This window comes from Momordica charantia, assembly GCF_013281855.1.
Source record: "Momordica charantia cultivar OHB3-1 chromosome 3 unlocalized genomic scaffold, Mcharantia_2.0 BLBB01000003.1, whole genome shotgun sequence".
In the NCBI taxonomy this organism is placed as follows: domain Eukaryota; kingdom Viridiplantae; phylum Streptophyta; class Magnoliopsida; order Cucurbitales; family Cucurbitaceae; genus Momordica; species Momordica charantia.
Window position 1 is genome coordinate 16,047,835 of NW_028275161.1, and position 17,887 is coordinate 16,065,721.

The window sequence follows — 17,887 nt, forward strand, 5'->3', positions numbered from 1 at the left end:
AACTTTGTGGGGTAACATTATTAACATCATTCTTTTGTCATAATTCCCTATTTGGAGTTAAGTCTGCAATACGGTTAGCCATGACTTGCCCTTTAACCGCAGTTTGAGGCTTGTACCATAGGTCGTACTCTCCTAACTCAACGACCCACTTCATTAATCGCCCCAAAGTTTCTGGTTTTGATGAACCTGTTTTAGAGGTAGGTTTTTTAGTACAGTGATAGCATGAGCCTGAAAGTACGGTTGCAAATATCGAGCTGCTACAATCAATGCTAGTGCCATTTTTTCAATTAACGAGTAATGTGTTTTAGCATCTAATAGCGCTTTACTAGTGTAATATATTGGCATTTGACGACCATTTTCTTCCTTTACTAGCGTTGAACTTACCGCTGTTTCTGAAGTAGCTAGGTATAGAAATAATTTATCATCTGGAAGAGGCTTAACAAGCAATGGGGCGACGCTAAGATACTATTTTAATTGGGTGAATTCTTTTTCACATTGCTCGGTCCACTCAAATGGGCCATTTTTCCTGAGTACTTGGAAAAACGACAAAAAATTTATCAGCAGCCCTGCATATGAACCGATTTAATGCTGCAATTCTCCCATCGAGTCTCTGTACTTGACGCAAGGTTTTTGGGGATGTCATTTCTATTACAGCTCGTACTTTGTCGGGATTTGCCTCAATTCCATTTTGGTGGACTAAATACCCTAAAAACTTGCCTGATGACACCCCAAAGGTACACTTACTCGGATTCAGCTTCATTTGATATTTCCGCAAAATGCTGAAAGCTTCTTCTAAATCTGACTTATGTTGGGTTGAGTATCGACTTTTGACCAACATGTCATCCATATAAATTTCCATATTCTTACCAATTAACGGTGCGAACATTTTATTGACTAACCTTTGATAAGTAGCACCTGCATTCTTCCTGCTCTGTTATGAAAGACGTCTTTTCCTGATCCGGTTCGTACATTCGCAATTGATTATATCCAGAGTATACGTCCATAAAACTTAGCATTTCATGACCCGCGGTAGCATCTACTAGTTGGTTTATTCGACGCAGGGGAAAACTGTTTTTTGGGCAAGCTTTGTTTAAATCTATAAAATCAACACGCATCCGCCACTTACCATTAAGTTTCTTGACCATGACCACATTAGACAACCATTGTGGATAATATACTTCATGTATAAAACCTGCTTTGAGCAGCTCTATCACTTCCCTTGCAATGACTTGGTTTCATTTAGTATTAAAGGACATTTGCTTTTGTGCGACAGGTTTGGCATTAGGATCCACATTGAGTTGATGCACCATTACTTATGGATCAATGCCTGGCATGTCAATGTGTGACCAAGTGAATACATCTGCAATATGCCTCAGGAATGCCATCAACTTTTCTTTGGGTTCGGGTGCCATTTGAGTGCCAATCCGGACACGATGCTCGTCGGATAGCAAATGAACTGATTCAATTGCCTCAGTTGGTTCTCCCAGCGAGAGGTGAGGGTCTTTTTCTCGAGTATCATGATTGGGCAGAACATGAGGCACTTTTTCTAACTGTTGGGTTGGAGGTGTCGCTTGTTTAACGTTTTTATTTTTCTCATGTACATCAGAACCTAATGTCGGGGGGTCGTGGCATAATGCCATGTAATAACATTCATGAGCAGTAGATTGACTATTAAGAAAAACACCATTCCATTGAGAACGCACGGGTTTTCTTCGAAAGACATAGGCAACTCGATGCCACCTACCGAATAAACTCGCTTTCCATCGAATCCAACCAAGGGGGTATTGCACGTTTTCAATTGCTCTCTTCCAATATTCATGGTGTCAAAGGTTTGAAGAGCGAGAATGTCAGCTGAGCTACCTCCATCCACAAAGATCTGATGCACTTGGATGTTGGCGATGGGAAGGACGACTATCAGGGCGTCATTGGGTGGCTGATGTAAATTCTGCTCATCGGATTGATTAAAGTATATGGTTATTTCAGAACATGCCTAGGAGGCGGCACAAATGGTATAGATGTAAGGTTCCTGCCTTGCCTGTCGGGTTTGAGCTTTTCTTTTCCGGCTAGATTCTCCTCCGGTAGGTCCACCAAAAATTGTTCGTATCTCTCGTTGATCAGGCTGTTTGTCAACCTGCAATCCTTCTTGTGGGGGAGGGTGGTATCCCCTTCCCCTTTTATCAACAAATTCCTAGAGGTACCATAGTTGTATTAGGGTTTCAATATTCTTTCAAGCGTACACACTCTGAGGTGTTATGTCCATTTTCCTTATGGAATAGGCAATAACGGCTTGGGGTCCTTGGAAAAATTCCCTTGTGGCCTCTTGGTAGGCCATTTCAGCAGATTTTGATCTTTAATTTCCATAAGAATATGCTCAATTGGTACTGTAGTTGTAGTGTATTTACGGGTGTCTTACGGGAACTGTCGTCCCTTGAGCAGGTCATTGGTCCGACTTTTCCTTACTGGGTCTTGCCTAAAGTCCTATCTACCTTTTATGGGTTCAGGATTACGAGTGATGTCTCCTGGATTACTGCGGGCACTAAGTAACTCTCCAACATGCATGTGTCGCTGAGTTTTGGTGATAAAGTCATCAAAGGTGACTAGCGTCTTTTTTCCTAATGACCATAGGAATTTCTCATCCCGCAGTCCTGCGATGATAGTGGTCAGAGCGGTTCCATCAGTTCCTCCTTCCACCTTCAAGGCTTTATTGTTAAAACGGACTATGTAGTCACGAGGGCTCTCGCTGGCTTTTTGCCGAACTGTTAACAAGTATGTGGCTGGTCTTTTCTGCTTGCGTCCTCCTACAAACTGGGTAAGAAAAGCCCGAGTTAACTCTTTAAACGAGGTTATGGATCGTTTCTTTAAGTGTCAATACCAAGTGTGGTCGGACCAGCGAGGGTTAATGAAAATGCTCGGCACTTGATTTCATCTCGAGCCCCCTACAAATCCATCCATGCACTAAGTGTTCACATGATCAAGTGGATCTTTGGTGCCGTCATACTGTTTCATAGTAGGCCATTTAAATTTTGGTGGTATGGCCATTGTCATGACATTATTTGCAAAAGGCATGCCAGATTCCTCATAGAAATTTCCCTCATTTGACGCTTTATTGGTATGGCCATTAGGATTAGCGGGTGTAAGAGCTGGTCGATCATTGAGGCAGGTGCGCAGGTCTAGATGCTCTTGACTTGCATTTTCCTTTCACTGGTTTTTCAGGAACTCTCTTAGATGATCAGTACCTATTCTATCTAAATTTGCTTGTGAACATACCGGATGACCCCTTCGCTTGCCAGGGAGACAAGATTTGGGAGAGTTGATACTCTTTGGGGGATCTCTTAATCGATTGTTTCCCTCTAGGATTAATTTCTTAGGTGGATTTGGAGGACGATTTACCTGTGATTCATCTTCCACTTCCACCGGGGATTTCCCTTTTGCCGGGTCTCTAACAGAGTGATTGTGGAAGGAGGAACTGGCACATGTTCCAAGATTCTCCTTTTGTTTTAGAAGAGCCAATACCTCGACCATATCTCCCTTTAAGCCTTGCAAATCTTGATTAATTTGTGTGTACCGACTTCGTCGGCGTTGGGGCACTTCTGACTCATCCACAAAGTGTGTTGTGATCGTAAGATTTTCATTTACTCCCTTTGCCCCTTGAATAGGGTGCTGGAAGCTGGGTTGCAGCCCTCCAGGTCTTCGAGAAGGAACGAGTGAGTATCCTTGTCCTGGGACTGGATTTCCTTCTTGAGGTGGGTGGCTATGGTCAGGATCCATAAGTATATTAGATTGACAGTCGTCCCCACAGACAGCGCCAACTGTTGAATCACTTTTTGGGGAGCCCGGTCAAGTCGAGAAGATAGATTTTGCCAAACTGATCAGGCCGACCGTAAAAGGTTATAAAAGTCAGGTCTGGACCAAATCTCCTTGAAACTTGTGATTAAAAGGAAATTATAAAGCTAACACCGGTATGGTGTTGGCCAACCACACTCCGATGCTTAAGTTAGTTGATGAACTTGACTGAAGAGATAAGTAAGGAAATGTCTTTTGATGGTTTCACCTACCTTGAAGGGTTGCTCTTCTCCCATATTTATAGGAGGTGGGTTGACTGTTAGGCTCAAATATCACAATTGTACTACGCATTGGGCGTGCTAAGGCGTTGCAGTGCTATGACGTTAACTTCCTTACTTTAGTGTGCAGCTGCACTAAAACAACTGTGGGCTGTAATATTGCATATGGGTCGCAATATATTGTGCATAAGTTTTTGGTATAGGTTGCAGTATACGAGCCGTTATTTTAGTGCTACTCCATGCTGCATTTCTTCTCTGGCCCAACTTAGCACAAAAACCATTTTAGTGCTGCACCTTCTTCCCTGGACCCAATTTTAGCACAACACTTATCTCTTGTTTTTTTTTTTTAAAAAAAATTAAATCTATTGTCCAAAAAATCTTCCAAATCACGAGCAAAGGGGTAAGATTAGAAATAAAAATAAATAAATAAAAGAAAAAAGAAAAAAGAAAAAAGAAAAAAGGGCAATTAAATGGGCTTCTAGGCCCATTTAGTTGGACCTCCTAGCAAATTGGACAGCCCAGTTCCCACCGTTTCATCGCTCTCTTAGAGACGTATAAATAAATTCTTCCTCTAAACCCTAATTTTTAGGTCTCTTCTTTTCCTCCGGTAAGCCGTCGCTTCTGATACTTCTTCTCTTCTCCTTCGCTTCTTCTTCACGATCTCAGTAGCATTACCTTAATTTCCGCTTCATGCTTCTTTGAATTTTACGCATTTGTTTTTCTGTTGGTGCTCTCTTTTGGGTCCGATTTGCAGTTTTCCTTTGCGTTCTGGTTCATGTTTATATCAGTTTCTCCCTTTTTGCTTGCTTCCGGCCATGGGTTTTACATTTTTCTTAACTCTGTTTGTCTACAGGACTGAAGTGTATGGTATTTTAGCGAAGGCGAAGGTTCGAATATGAGGTATGCTAAACAGCATTCTCTTTGCTTTGGTTTCAGATTGATGTCTGCGTTTTGAAATTCCTAGTTATGATGGATGGACCCCCGATTTCTTTTCTAGTTTTGTGGTTGGGGTTCTCTGGGATAATGGGTTTTGATTATTAAACTACAATCTTGAGTTGTGCGAGCTTTGGGATAGTTATGAATTGATGATCTTGGGCAAGTAGGCTTGCATTCTTGTGTTTGTTCAAAAAGTTCTAGTTTTTTATTGTGTGGTCTGACCTTACCGTCGTTTGGTTCTACAGTAAGCTTCAGAGTGATGCGTTGAGAGAAGCTATCACATCTATCTTCTCTGATAGCAATGAGAAAAAGAGGAAATTTACCGAGACCATTGAACTTCAGATCGGGCTGAAGAACTATGACCCTCAAAAGGATAAGCGTTTCAGTGGTTCTGTGAAGTTGCCCCACATTCCCCGTCCGAAGATGAAGATTTGCATGCTTGGAGATGCATTGCACGTTGAGGAGGTAATTTGACCTCTATGGTTATGTTAACCTGCAGTGCAACTGCTTATTGTAAGCTACATTTGTTTTTTTGTTAGAAAATTTGAAATTTGCACATTTATTGTTGTCTATTAAGATTTAATCGTATGTCCCATCTATAAATATAATCTTCCTATTTCCATATTTCTACTATTTAAGGATGTTTCATAGTGTATAGATTTTAGCGTTTCTGATATATGATTTTAGTTCGTAACTCTTTTGTGTTGTGGTTGTTTTGGAGATAAATATCTTGGTGTGCATATGAACTGATTTTACTTGATTTTGGGACTATCCCATATATTTCCTATTGCTATCTTTTAATTTTAGCCTTCCAAATGCTTAGAGGGCATATATTGATGGGATTTCCTAAATTTATATTTCAGGCCGAGAAGATTGGTTTAGATTATATGGATGTGGAGGGCTTGAAGAAGCTTAATAAGAACAAGAAATTGGTGAAGAAACTTGCCAAAAAGTACCATGCCTTCTTGGCATCTGAAGCTGTAATCAAGCAGATCCCTCGTCTTCTAGGACCTGGGCTCAACAAAGCAGGCAAGACCATTTTATAAACTTATAGCTCTACTGTTTTTAGTCCTGGAATAATTAAACCTAATATTTTACAGGCTTTTGAATGAATTATATGTTAATTCTATATTTACTTCTTTTTGCCTGTTACAGGAAAGTTCCCAACATTGGTGACACACCAAGAATCGCTCGAATCCAAAGTTAACGAGACCAAGGCAATGGTCAAGTTTCAATTGAAGAAGGTGCTTTGCATGGGAGTTGCAGTGGGAAATGTTTCCATGGAGGAGAAGCAAGTCTTCCAAAACGTGCAAATGAGTGTCAATTTCCTGGTTTCTTTGTTGAAGAAGAACTGGCAGAATGTAAGTTCTCATTGAAATTCATCTCTCTGCTTAACTTGATTTATCTCATCGTCCTTGCCCGTCTGAACATAAATATTTGTTGTTTCTTGTTTGCAGGTTAGGTGCCTGTACCTGAAGAGCACAATGGGGAAGTCGTACCGAGTTTTCTAAGCTCTGTTAGTGATCTAGTCAGTCTTGTGTTCGATCTTTCTACTGTTGAAGTTATTTTTTGAAGAGCAGTTTTGCGAATTGAGCGTTTTTTTAATGATCATTGAACAAAGAAACAGGGATGCTTTTTTCTCCTCTAAAGTGACTATTGATAATGAAGTTTTCAATTCCTCCATGACCGACATGAACATTCATTTACTTTCGCTTCGGTTTATGGTATTAGAGTTGTTGGGTTCTTTCTTAATGGGTTAATACAAAGCTTCCATCTATATCAATTGTCTTTAGTATTATAACAACTTGAAAAATAATATCAAGAATGGCACGATCTGAGCTACATTTCTGAAATGATCATCCCAATACTATGTTTAGTTTGTCTATTTATGATTCATCATGTAGCTGCTCTTAACTTAGTTTATAATTTTGAATTATGCGTGTTTCTATGTTCTAAAATGACCACCCATCGAATAGCTTTATGTTGAGCTAGCTATTCTTTTTTCAATACAAGGGCAAAAATCATGTACTGGATAATAAAAAGTGGCCATCGTTGAGGTCTTGAGGTTTCAAGAACTGAGTTTTCAAGTTCGAATTTTGCACTGGCTGCTTAATCTAAGCTCGGATTCTGCACTGGCTGCTGTGTTGCTTAATCTTGTTAGCTGTGTTGCTTAATCTAGATAACAAGCTCCTGTTAGGGATCCACCAGCCCGAGTTGTATCAATTTTGAAAAAAACAAACAGCAACCATCTATGGAACAAAAGGAGAGAGAAAATCAAGCATTCTTAATCATTTGCTAATGTATATCTAGCAACAGAATGCGCAATTAAATTTGCTCTAAAAATTTATTGGAGTTATGAAATTGAAGTATTAGGCTCAGCTTCAAAGCACTCAATTCAAGCACTTGAGCAAGCAAGAATATCAAATTAGGCAATAAAAGCTTGAGTAAAAAAGAAAAACATTAGCATCAAAGCGAGGAAGAAAAAACATTAGCATCAAGGAGAGGAATTAGTTTGAGACTCATTTGAGAGCGATGTGAATTTTGTCTAATCTGCATACTCGAGCCATACATTAAAAATGTTCACTATGTCCTTCGTGTGAGTCTATTTGAAAGTCTTGTACCGACATGAAGTCATCGAATCTCCATTTTTAGAGAGGTAAATAATGTTAAACATCAAAGCATTAAATGTCACAATAACTTATGGATCTCAAAAATTAGAATCTAATTGAATAAATTTAAAATTGGTTGATGAAAATTGAAATGAGCGAGATGCAGATGAATGTGTTCAAAATTCTGAAAGAAGTCAGAGATGGACAACTACTTTATAGAGCAAAAAGGGCTTGATCCTGCAGCTGCTCTGCCTCTTGGGAGCTTGCAAATGCCAAAACCTCCATCCCCTCTTCCTCTTGGGCTTTCAGCACATCCCAAAAGCCATTTCTCTCTCTCTCTCTCTCTCTCTCATGTTTTATATGTGTATATATATTTCTATATGTATTGCCCTAATTGTTGCATCATTTAAGGACTTGGGCTGCGTTCAATTTTGTTGCTTCGCTCTCTCCGCCGCCGCTCCACCGGTAAGCTTCTCTTGTTTCTTTACTTTCGCTTTCTCCATTTTTCAATTGAGCATGTTAATTAAACGTAAACCTCTTGTTGGATGCTCATCTTTGATCCAATTCTCCCCTTACAATCTCTGTGCTTTCTGTGTGTTTGATATTTGGGGTTTTGGTATACATAATGGCGCTATCTATGCTAATTTATTTGCCTTCATTTAGTATTATTCTGTTGAGGGGATCTCACTGCCCATCTTGATCTTGTGTTGTTTAGCATCGGAAGTTTGATTATACAGTTGCTGTATGTTCTTAGCCTTGAATCTGAGATCTGGGTTGGATCGTTTCCATTTAGGATGGAGCTTCGAGTGAAGAACAGAAAGGCCATTAGCCTGCTTCTTCTCATAATGCTCCATACATCCAATTTGCCTCCATTAACCAATGGATAGCTTTCTGCAACTGCTACTCATTTGTTACCTTTTAACAGGCATACAAATTACCAAAAACTTTGCTCTGTCTTGTGAATTTGAAGAATCATTTCGCATGTTTCTTTTGTTTTTAGTTTTCTAAAAATTATGCTTGTTTCGCGAATATGAACTTAGCTTAACGGTGATTGGTATATGTTTCTGATCAAGAGGTCACGAGTTCAGATTCCTCCCCACTTGTTGTACTAGAAAAAGGAAAAAAAAAAAATTAGGCTTGTTTCATCAAATTTCAAAAGACTAAGTTGTTAGAAACTATGTTTTTTCAGTTTTCAAAATTTAACTCCGATTTTGAAAACGTTTGATAACAAAACACATAAATTGTAGTGTTTATAAACTTACAAAACACATAAATTGTAGTGTTTATAAACTTAATTTTTCAGTTTTCGAACTTCTTTGGCATCAGACTAGGACTGTTTTCCACTGAATTAAATAAGACGATGAAGAAAAAAGTTGTAAGATCTTAGTTTTGCCTTTTGGTTGTTCATTTTGGTGGTGCTTGCAGGGAAATGCAATATATTTCAACTTCGTTTTCTTTGTAATTGATGTTATATACTTCATTTGTAGTCTTTACACGTTCATTTCTCACCTTTTAGCCTCTGGTTGATTTGTAAACCACACCATTTCAAATATTTTTCTTGGATTTAGGATCAGAAATGTCTACCATGTCCACTGCAACTCTTCCTTCCCGCTTCACGTTGAATGCACCGTGTAAAAACCGATACCGAATCACCATAATCAAGTGTCCATCTTCCATTGGATCTGCAAGCAACATTTCGAGATCCTTCGGCTTGAAATCGTCTCCCTCGTTCAGAACCTCTGCAATGGCCGTTTACAAGATCAAACTTGTGGAACCATGTGGGAAAGAGCACGAGTTTGAGGCATCGGATGATACTTACATTCTTGATGCAGCTGAAGAAGCGGGAGTCGATCTACCGTATTCTTGCAGGGCAGGTGCGTGCTCTACATGTGCTGGGAAAGTTGTTTCGGGTTCGGTCGACCAGTCGGATGGATCGTTTCTGGACGATACTCAAATGGCAGAGGGTTATTTGTTAACCTGTGTTTCACTCCCAACTGCAGACTGTGTCATTCACACACACAAGGAAGGAGAACTGATCTGAGTAATTATTGTAGCCGTTAAAAATTCTCCTTTTTTATGGGTTGGAGTTTTAAATCCTCATGTCATATCCTAAATAAATAAATTATAGATTTGAATGTCCCGGTATCCAAAATGTATCAACGGCTTAAAAGTACCCGTCCTATATCCGAGTTTTGAAAGTTTCAATTTAATTCTCGTGATTTGAGTGAGTTTAGTTTCAATTTACTTAGAGGAGTTATAAAATCTCATCATAAGATTTTATAGTTCCTAAATGTTATAGGTATTACAAAGCTATATTCGTTTTGAGATATTTGTAATAATTATTTTTTAAGGCTAGTTGCTAATGTTTAAAAAGTATTGAAATTATATTTCTCCTTTTTTATGTGGAGCGGAGATTCGAAGATAACGAATTGAATTATATGCTCAGTTTAGCTTGAAATTGTACCATTAGTCATCAAGAAAAGATGCGATTACTTTGTTCTCTAATGAACTTTTAAGTTATCTAACTACCTCTCCCAATTTAATCCCAATACAAGTGAAGGCATAGAAATTGATCATGTTTAAGTTCTTTCAAAATCACCATGAACAAAACGAAAACGAAAACGGAGGGAGGAAGAAGAATCTAAAGCACGATGTCCTCGGTTACTCATTTTCTATCTTTTTAGTCTCCCGATTACTCATTTTCTATCATCTTAGTCCCTCGATTACTCATCTTCTATCTCCTTAGTCTCCTCTTTAATCTCTAAATTCACAATTCCCTCGTCACTCTTACTCACTTACTTTTTTCTTTCTCTCTATAACTTTTTTCTTTCTCTCTATATCACTAACATCTCTTTACACACATTTTTAATCACTCATTTCTAATATTTTCTACCTAATTTTTCTCCACGGACACTTTCTCGTTTCTTTTAACTAATCTCACTTAATATACTTTCGGGAACTATTTTCCCTTCTTCACTCGTAATCTCTCTCGTTAATTTACATATTTTATCTTATCAGTAATATCCTTAGCTTCACGTACACTTTCTTTTACCAATCTTGGTCTATACATGTTCTTTCACTAATTGATCTCTCTACAGAAGTAATCTTTTTCCTTTTTTCCCTTCTTGTAACTTTAATATCTTTATTGAAGTAATAATATAATATCAATTCTATAAATATCTGTAAGTAATTAAATATAAATATTTTTGAAATAATAAAATTAAAAAAAGGGATTTTATTATAAAAGTACTAATAATTAAAAAAAAACTTTTTGGAAAGCATTCTCTACCACAAACTTAAAGTCTATATAATCAATTAATCCTAATTAGATTATCTGTCAGATTCTTAAACCTCATCTGAGTCTTTTATTGGTCAATTACTCTCAAAAAAAAAAAGAAAAAAAAATCAAAGCTTTATTAATTGACAACAAACACAGCATAGCTATGTGGCTTTTGCTTCAAGTTATAAACAATAATGGAATTCCAGTTAGATTTGTGATAATGCAATATGTTATCATAACAAGAGTTGTTTGTCCTTTTTTCCTTTTCATTTCCCTTTTCCATGAAGCTAAGCATCTTTAGACTTTAGGGATCATTTGATTTACTTGAATAAACTTTGAATTTTGTACATAGTGTGAAATTGAAAAGTTATGTAGTCTTTTAAACGTATGAAAAGAGAGTTTAAAAGTTAGAGTTCAATTGGTTAAACTCCGGTATCCAACTACGAGGTCGTGAGTTCGAATTTCCACCCTCACATGTTGTTGTATTTAAAAAAAAAAGAAAAAAAAGTTAGAATATGTAGAGCTTTTGAGACTAGTACATTTCCTGGTTAAAAAAAGATCACCCGAGAGAGTTGTGAGAAAATTACTAAAACCCTATGAAAAAAGCTATGATGATCTGGAAATAAAAATGCCCAAATATATAGGGTACAAATTTAAAGGTCAACTTAGGTCTGGATGATCGATTCCTCTGGACTGGAAACCATAATCGTGCTTAGAATCGTCAACGAGCTGGTATCTGCTCTTAGTAGGCTACGACATTTATGAACGAAAAGTCTATGACTCATAATTGAGAGACGGATAACTATAAATTGAAGTCAAAGGAGCAATCAAGACTATTGCGAGAAAATGATTATAAAGGGAAGGGAACAAGAGTCATCTTCACCATTATCATCATCCAAACTTTTCACCAAACAAATTCATTGGAAATAAAGAAAAGATGGAAAAGAAGGCACAAACTTTCAAGGAAAGTGACAATATAATTCAAATTCTCATGAGACTTGAGAGAGAGCCTATATATATATATGCTAACTTTTTTGAAGCTGCTGAGAAATTAAAGTGGATACATAATGCAAAATTTTCTCTCTTTTTCTTTTGGTTAAAACTTTTTGTTTGTGGGAAAGTTTGTTTTGTTAATATTCCAACAAAGGGTCTCCATGTAACTCAACTTCACTTTTTTCCTCTTTCTTTTTTGCACCTTGTTTCTCAAGCAAAAAGAATGTTCTCTTCTCAAATGTATATATTTTCACACCAATCAAAAAAAAAAAAAACTAAATATCCATATTAATTATGATAATATCAAATTGGGTCAACTCTACTTTTGTTTCTAGGATTAACCCCAAGATAATTTTAATTTTTGGGCCATGCCACGGCGAGAGCGAAATTGTTGCTAGAAGTCATATTTGTCGATGAAATTATAAATTTGTCAATAAAGTCACATCTCCCCCATGAAATTTTTAACACTTTTACGAAAGGTGACATTGCAGCGCGCCATTTTTTTTGTAAAGCGACAACATAATTAAAGACATATCCCAACTAAATGTTTTCGTCGAGAAAGATATAGAAACAACAACGAAATTGGCGGAGAATATTTAAAAAAAGTAGAATAAATATGAACGTCTTTTTTTCCAGAAAACTTTAATTTTATGTGGTTGCAATGGAGATTCAACGAAACATTGCATTCTTCAGGTAAGTCGATAGCTTTTCGAACTTTTACCGACGCTTAATTTTTGTACTTATAAAAGAAATAGTTTTTTTTTAAGAGAATAAATAAGAAAATAACATTCGTACATAGATTATATCTTGGTGAGCAAAGGAGAAAGGGAACATGGTGGAGATAGATAATGGCTCTCACCATTTTTCTTTTCTTTGTTTTGCATTTAGTTTTGTCTATGGAAATGCTTCTATAGAGGGAAAAAAAAAATAAACCAAAAGCAAAAATGGTTTAATAGCTAATAATATATTAATTAGCACTAAAATATGTCTTAGTATCTCTCTAATCATTTAAATGAATTGTGCAATATTTAATAATTTGGCAATAATCACGTTTCCATGGACATGGATGGGAAGTTAATTAAAGGGAATAGTTGGTCAACATTAACTTAAATTTTAAAGTATTGTATATTAGGCGAGCTAAATCTTATATTATTCTTTTTTTTTTCTCTTAATTTTTCTAAACTTTTGTGTTAATTTTGTAATTGAGTCCCTTTGCTTTTGAATGTTTTACTATAATCTTTCAAATATAGTATTGAAAACAAGAACAAAATTTGTTAGGAAAATAGTTTTCAAATCTCATATATGAAAACTATAAGGAGGGAGGGAGGTGAAAATGTATCAGTCGATTTTATTCCGTGTTAATATTTAGGATTGCTAAATTTAGGAGGCTTTTACGGAGGAGAAAAGACAGAAAATGACAAAATAAGGTTTTATATTGAACACAATTCATTTCTTCAGAAAGATATATATATCTCTAATCAAAAGATCGTGTCTCTATTGGAGGCGATTGATTGACTGCCACACGTGTCGTCATCAAGTGTCATCGACGGTTAGGAGAATCAAGTAAGAAGATTCGACAAAAGCAAGTTTAGTCAACTCAGTGTTCGAAGTCGAGCCGAACTACATTCTACATACTGATTGACCTATACCGGTAGGAGCCGAACCAAAAGAGTAATCGTGGGTGCATATGAGGTAGACATGTTCTTTGGAAGGACAACTTGGTCTTACGTTGTCGGAAGCCCTATCGGGAGCTCGCTTCTATAAATACAAGCTCCACCTCTCATGTAAGGTACCCGAAACCATATTATCTCTCGAATATGGGTTGGATTGCGTACTAACTAGAGTGTCGGAGTGTTAACTTTGTTTTATAGATCTTTCGTATGTCGATTACCGAGTTTGAGCTTCGCGAATTCATGATCAATTTTCAAAAAACCATGTCGATCCCATTCTGCATATTGTTGTTAAATTAAAAAAAAAAAAAAAAAGTTAACCAAATATCTAAAATTAACCTTAAAAAAAAGTCACTCAAGTGCTATTAGAGTGAGTTTCACTCACGAGGTAAATTTATGTAACGATTTAGGCTTAAGAGGGTGCTGGAAAAAATCAAGTCAACAATTAATATATGAGTTGACTTATCCCAGATTATAAGTTTATTAATCATGTGAACTACAAAAACATATGCTACAATATATTACAAAAACGAGAAAAAAAAAACCAAACATGTAAGTCTTTCTTTTTTTTTAAATTTAAATTTAACTTTTTAATTGGTCATTGAGGTTTGAATTTAATTTTCAATTGATCCTGAAGTTGAGTGGATCGTTAATTGACTTAACGAAATGATGATGTAGTAATTTTTCCAATTTTGAAGTATAACTTGTCTAGTCAATGACATAATTTAGAATTTCTTATTTACGAGACTGAAATGGTACAAGAGAAGTAGATAAATTATATGTCAATTACTGTTTTACTCAATTTCGTACGGTACAATTACAAAATGTACTTGAAGTAGATTTCGAAGAAGAAAGGACGATGACACGAAAAAAAATAAAAACCAATCTAAAAATGTTGGGTTCGATTTGGGATTGTCCGAAAACCAATTCCACCAGAATTGTTTGCACTCCTAATTAACATATTTGAGTCTTTGCTTATGTGTATTTTTTTAATGAGTCAGCAATTATTATTAATATTATTTTGGCCTAGTGCCATTTTTCTCTTCCTCTCTTTCCATCTTTCTACTTCTGTTCTTCCCTTTTAAATTTAACTGATTTTGAATTTGGGTTGAATTAGGGCTTTTACAAAACAGGGAGAAAATGATACTGGCGAAACTAACCAAAACCGTCGAGAAAAAAGAGAGTGCCGAATCAAAGGGCAGAGCGGGAAGAGAGCAAAAAGAAAGTGTTTAAATCAAAGTATCGTATACATTGAGTTTGTATAGGGTTAAACAGCAAAATATTAATAATTTTTTTGTAAATTCGTTAAAAGATCAGATAAATACTTTACCAGACGATATCATATGTGACTCGGTCATAATCCTGAGTGATGTACGAACTCTGTGAGACACTCTGTGAGAACAAGTCCTTTGATTTATATGGGTGAGGTGATTTTTGTAACCGATTCCATAAGCCTATTATTTTGGAGACGTGACAAAAAAGTGGGAGGCACTCGATCTTCCAGATTTTCAAGAGCCGTCAGGGGCGCATCGGACATCACGTGACGTGCGGTGCTCTTTCAATTGCTGGACCCTACTTTCGGCTGAGCCGTTTCCAGGGCGGGCGGGCTTAAACATAAAAAATAACTCTTCCCGAGCCCCCCTCCCTCCGACGTCTCCGGACTCCCTAACGTTGTCGTTAGTCGCCATGTCCCGATTCAGGAATTTTAACCCGATTCCCTTTCGAAGCTTGTGCGATCCGTGCTATCAGATGGGCATCCCCCGTCTCTTGGGATCGACTAATCCATGTACAAGTGTCATTCACATGGAACCTTTCCCCTCTTCGGCCTTCAAAGTTCTCATTTGAATATTTGCTACTACCACCAAGATCTGCACCGACGGTTGCTCGCACCCAAGGTTTTCCAACGACCGTCGTGCCCTCCTACTCATCGGGGCCTGGCACTTGCGCCGACGAACGGGTATAGGTCGCGCGCTGCAGTGCCATCCATTTTCGGGGCTAGTTGATTCGACAGGTGAGTTGTTACACACTCCTTAGTGGATTTCAACTTCCATGACCACCGTCCTGCTGTCTTAATCGATCAATACCCTTTGTGAGATCTAAGGTAGCGTGTAGTTAGGCACCGTAACTCGGCTTCCGGTTCATCCCCCATTGCCAATTCTGCTTATCAAAAATGGCCAACTTGGAGCTCTCGATTCCGTGGCGCAGCTCAACAAAGCACTCGTGTCGTCCTACCTATTTAAAGTTTGAGAATATGTCGAGGACATTGCGCTCCCGATGCCTCTAATTATTGGCTTTACTCGATAGAACTCGCCCACGGGCTCGAACTACTAGACAGTTTGATTAGTTGGTCTCCGCCAGAGTTTCCTTTAGCTTCGCCCAAGCATAGTTCACCGAAAAGTGTTGATTCCTAAACTTAATAGATAGTTCATTAGATGATCAATGATACATAAGGTATAATGTAATTATATGGGTAAAATATCAATATTCATGGAGTTCCATCTCAAAACCAATTGGTAAGGAGTAGTCTTACGTCCATTTTCTTTTCAATGTGGGATCCTTAACCTAAAGTAGATTTATTATCCAACTTAATTATAAAAAAAAAACTCGTGAAGGGTCGACTTGGTATATCCATAGACATACCTTGTCCTACAATGTAACTCCGAATTTTATAATGGAATAACCATCTCAATTTTAGAATTGACGAGGACAAATATTTTTAAATTAAAATTTGAAAAAATCATTGAAATCTAATTCTAATGGTAAATCAACAATTGAAACTCGACTTATACCATCTCAAACTTAACAACTCTTCACTCCAAACACAGAGTTCAAGACTCCAAAACTCCATATTAGCGTTTCTACACTCCAAACACAAACTAAATAACTTAAGACTAGTTAACTATTCAGATTTACTCTCTACGTTAAATAAATTCAAGTTTAATAACTTCAATTCTTTTATCAACTTGAGTATAGTTCAACTAGTTTAAACACTTGTATCTAATTAAAATGTAGTAAGTTCGAATTTGCCCTCGGGAAAAGAAAGAAAAATGAGCGTTCTTAATTTTTAAAAAAGGAGAAAACGTTTTAAAAATTGTTTATAGTTTGAAAAATAACATAGAATTAGAATATTTGGATGTAATCATAAAATGACAGAAAATTGAAAAGGACGGCGAAGTTGTCGGCGATCCCACGCGCACAATAAAATCGTAATTAAATCGATTCGATACACGTGGATATTTTTGGAAAGACGTGTGGCCGACGTGTCACCGACTTTTCTGAATAGGACGGCAGCCAGCCACGTGCCTGTTCGTCAACATTCACGTCATCACCACCCCGCTAATATTATTATTAAAACAAAAAAAAAAAATTAAATTTAGAGTTATCGAAAAATCTTAGAATTGTGTCCCTTCATCTCTATTTTCAAAATGTTTTAAATAAGTCTTGAGCTTTTAAATTTCTATCCCTCCAATTCTTGTACCATAAATTATTTTTAATAGGACTTTAAATTTTTTATTTTATTTTATTTTTCTTAGTACAAGATAAATTTTTAGTTTTAAGAATTTTTAGTTTTATGTTGAGTAGGTTGTTTTTTTATTAGTTCATTGATTATAATATTAAAATTTTAAATCGATCCAAAATTAACCTGCTACGTAATTTTTATATTATACTAGAGTATCATTAAAGTATTAAATTAAAAAGTTAATTTATAAAAATTCATTAAAATTTAGAGATCTATTAATTTTCATTTTAAAGTAACTAGATCGATAAATATTATCTAAAAAAATTAGAGACTTATTAAATAATTTTTAAAATGTAAAGACTAAATACTTTTGTCAAAATTCAGGGATCAATATTACAATTCTAATAAAATCGATGATACCACGCTTCTAAAGGTCTAACATCAATATTAGAAATGAATCGATTTGATAGTATAGGAAAAGAATCAAATATCAACAAAATATCAGGACATAATATTAATATTAATAATTTTTTAACAAAAATATCTATCATTTAAAACATCTATATTTGTACCTATCGAAGTTTAGGATCCACCAAATTTGAACCCATATATTTTTTTTATTATTTTGTATTTTCTTCGTCCCTCAAGATATTATTTCCGAGGCATCGTTTTTAACAAACCTTCTCTTTCTTTATCTGTACTCGGAAAATAGGCTTTTTTATTATTAAATTCCCTATCTTTTTTTCCCCACAAAGGTAAATTCCCTATCTATTATTGTATCATATTCTTACAAAAATATGTTTCTAATTTTAACTAATTTTTTTAATTAGAAAACACAAAATTTTCCAAACAATTTTTAATATAACTAAAAGTTTAAA

The 17,887-nt window shown here is 36.2% G+C and overlaps 2 protein-coding genes and 1 pseudogene across 3 annotated transcripts; 2 read left to right on the forward strand and 1 right to left on the reverse strand.

Annotated features, from left to right (window-relative positions):
* The first annotated feature begins 4,732 nt into the window (after positions 1-4,732).
* PGY1 (Ribosomal protein L1p/L10e family) lies at positions 4,733-6,680 on the forward strand. The gene is made up of 6 exons (XM_022286963.2): positions 4,733-4,802; positions 4,915-4,961; positions 5,243-5,462; positions 5,861-6,026; positions 6,153-6,358; positions 6,455-6,680. The coding sequence occupies exons 2-6, from the start codon at positions 4,957-4,959 to the stop codon at positions 6,506-6,508; spliced, it is 651 nt and encodes a 216-aa protein (XP_022142655.1). The 5' UTR covers positions 4,733-4,802; positions 4,915-4,956; the 3' UTR covers positions 6,509-6,680.
* Positions 6,681-7,683: 1,003 nt separating this feature from the next.
* Positions 7,684-9,741, forward strand: FD3 (ferredoxin 3). 2 transcript variants are annotated; one of them, XM_088121682.1, is made up of 3 exons: positions 7,684-8,071; positions 8,400-8,531; positions 9,175-9,741. In XM_088121682.1, exons 2-3 carry the CDS (start codon positions 8,486-8,488, stop codon positions 9,645-9,647), a joined length of 519 nt encoding a protein of 172 aa, XP_087977808.1. In that variant the 5' UTR covers positions 7,684-8,071; positions 8,400-8,485; the 3' UTR covers positions 9,648-9,741. The 2 variants fall into 2 exon arrangements, with proteins under 2 accessions (XP_087977808.1, XP_022142635.1); XM_022286943.2 differs by lacking the exon at positions 8,400-8,531 and having other exon boundaries at positions 7,696-8,071.
* Positions 9,742-14,993: 5,252 nt separating this feature from the next.
* On the reverse strand, positions 14,994-15,967 carry LOC148212469 (25S ribosomal RNA; annotated as a pseudogene; the record flags this gene model as incomplete).
* Positions 15,968-17,887: the final 1,920 nt, after the last annotated feature.

What these genes read in the sequence shown, in the direction of transcription:
- PGY1 (XM_022286963.2), top strand. An exon ending in ACCTGGGCTCAACAAAGCAG is followed by an intron (nt 6,027 to 6,152) that starts GCAAGACCATTT and finishes TGCCTGTTACAG; the next exon opens with GAAAGTTCCCAACATTGGTG. An exon ending in TGAAGAAGAACTGGCAGAAT is followed by an intron (nt 6,359 to 6,454) that starts GTAAGTTCTCAT and finishes TCTTGTTTGCAG; the next exon opens with GTTAGGTGCCTGTACCTGAA.
- FD3 (XM_088121682.1), top strand. Translation starts at nt 8,486, where the DNA reads ATGGATAGCTTTCTGCAACTGCTACTCATTTGTTACCTTTTAACAG. An exon ending in CATTTGTTACCTTTTAACAG is followed by an intron (nt 8,532 to 9,174) that starts GCATACAAATTA and finishes TCTTGGATTTAG; the next exon opens with GATCAGAAATGTCTACCATG.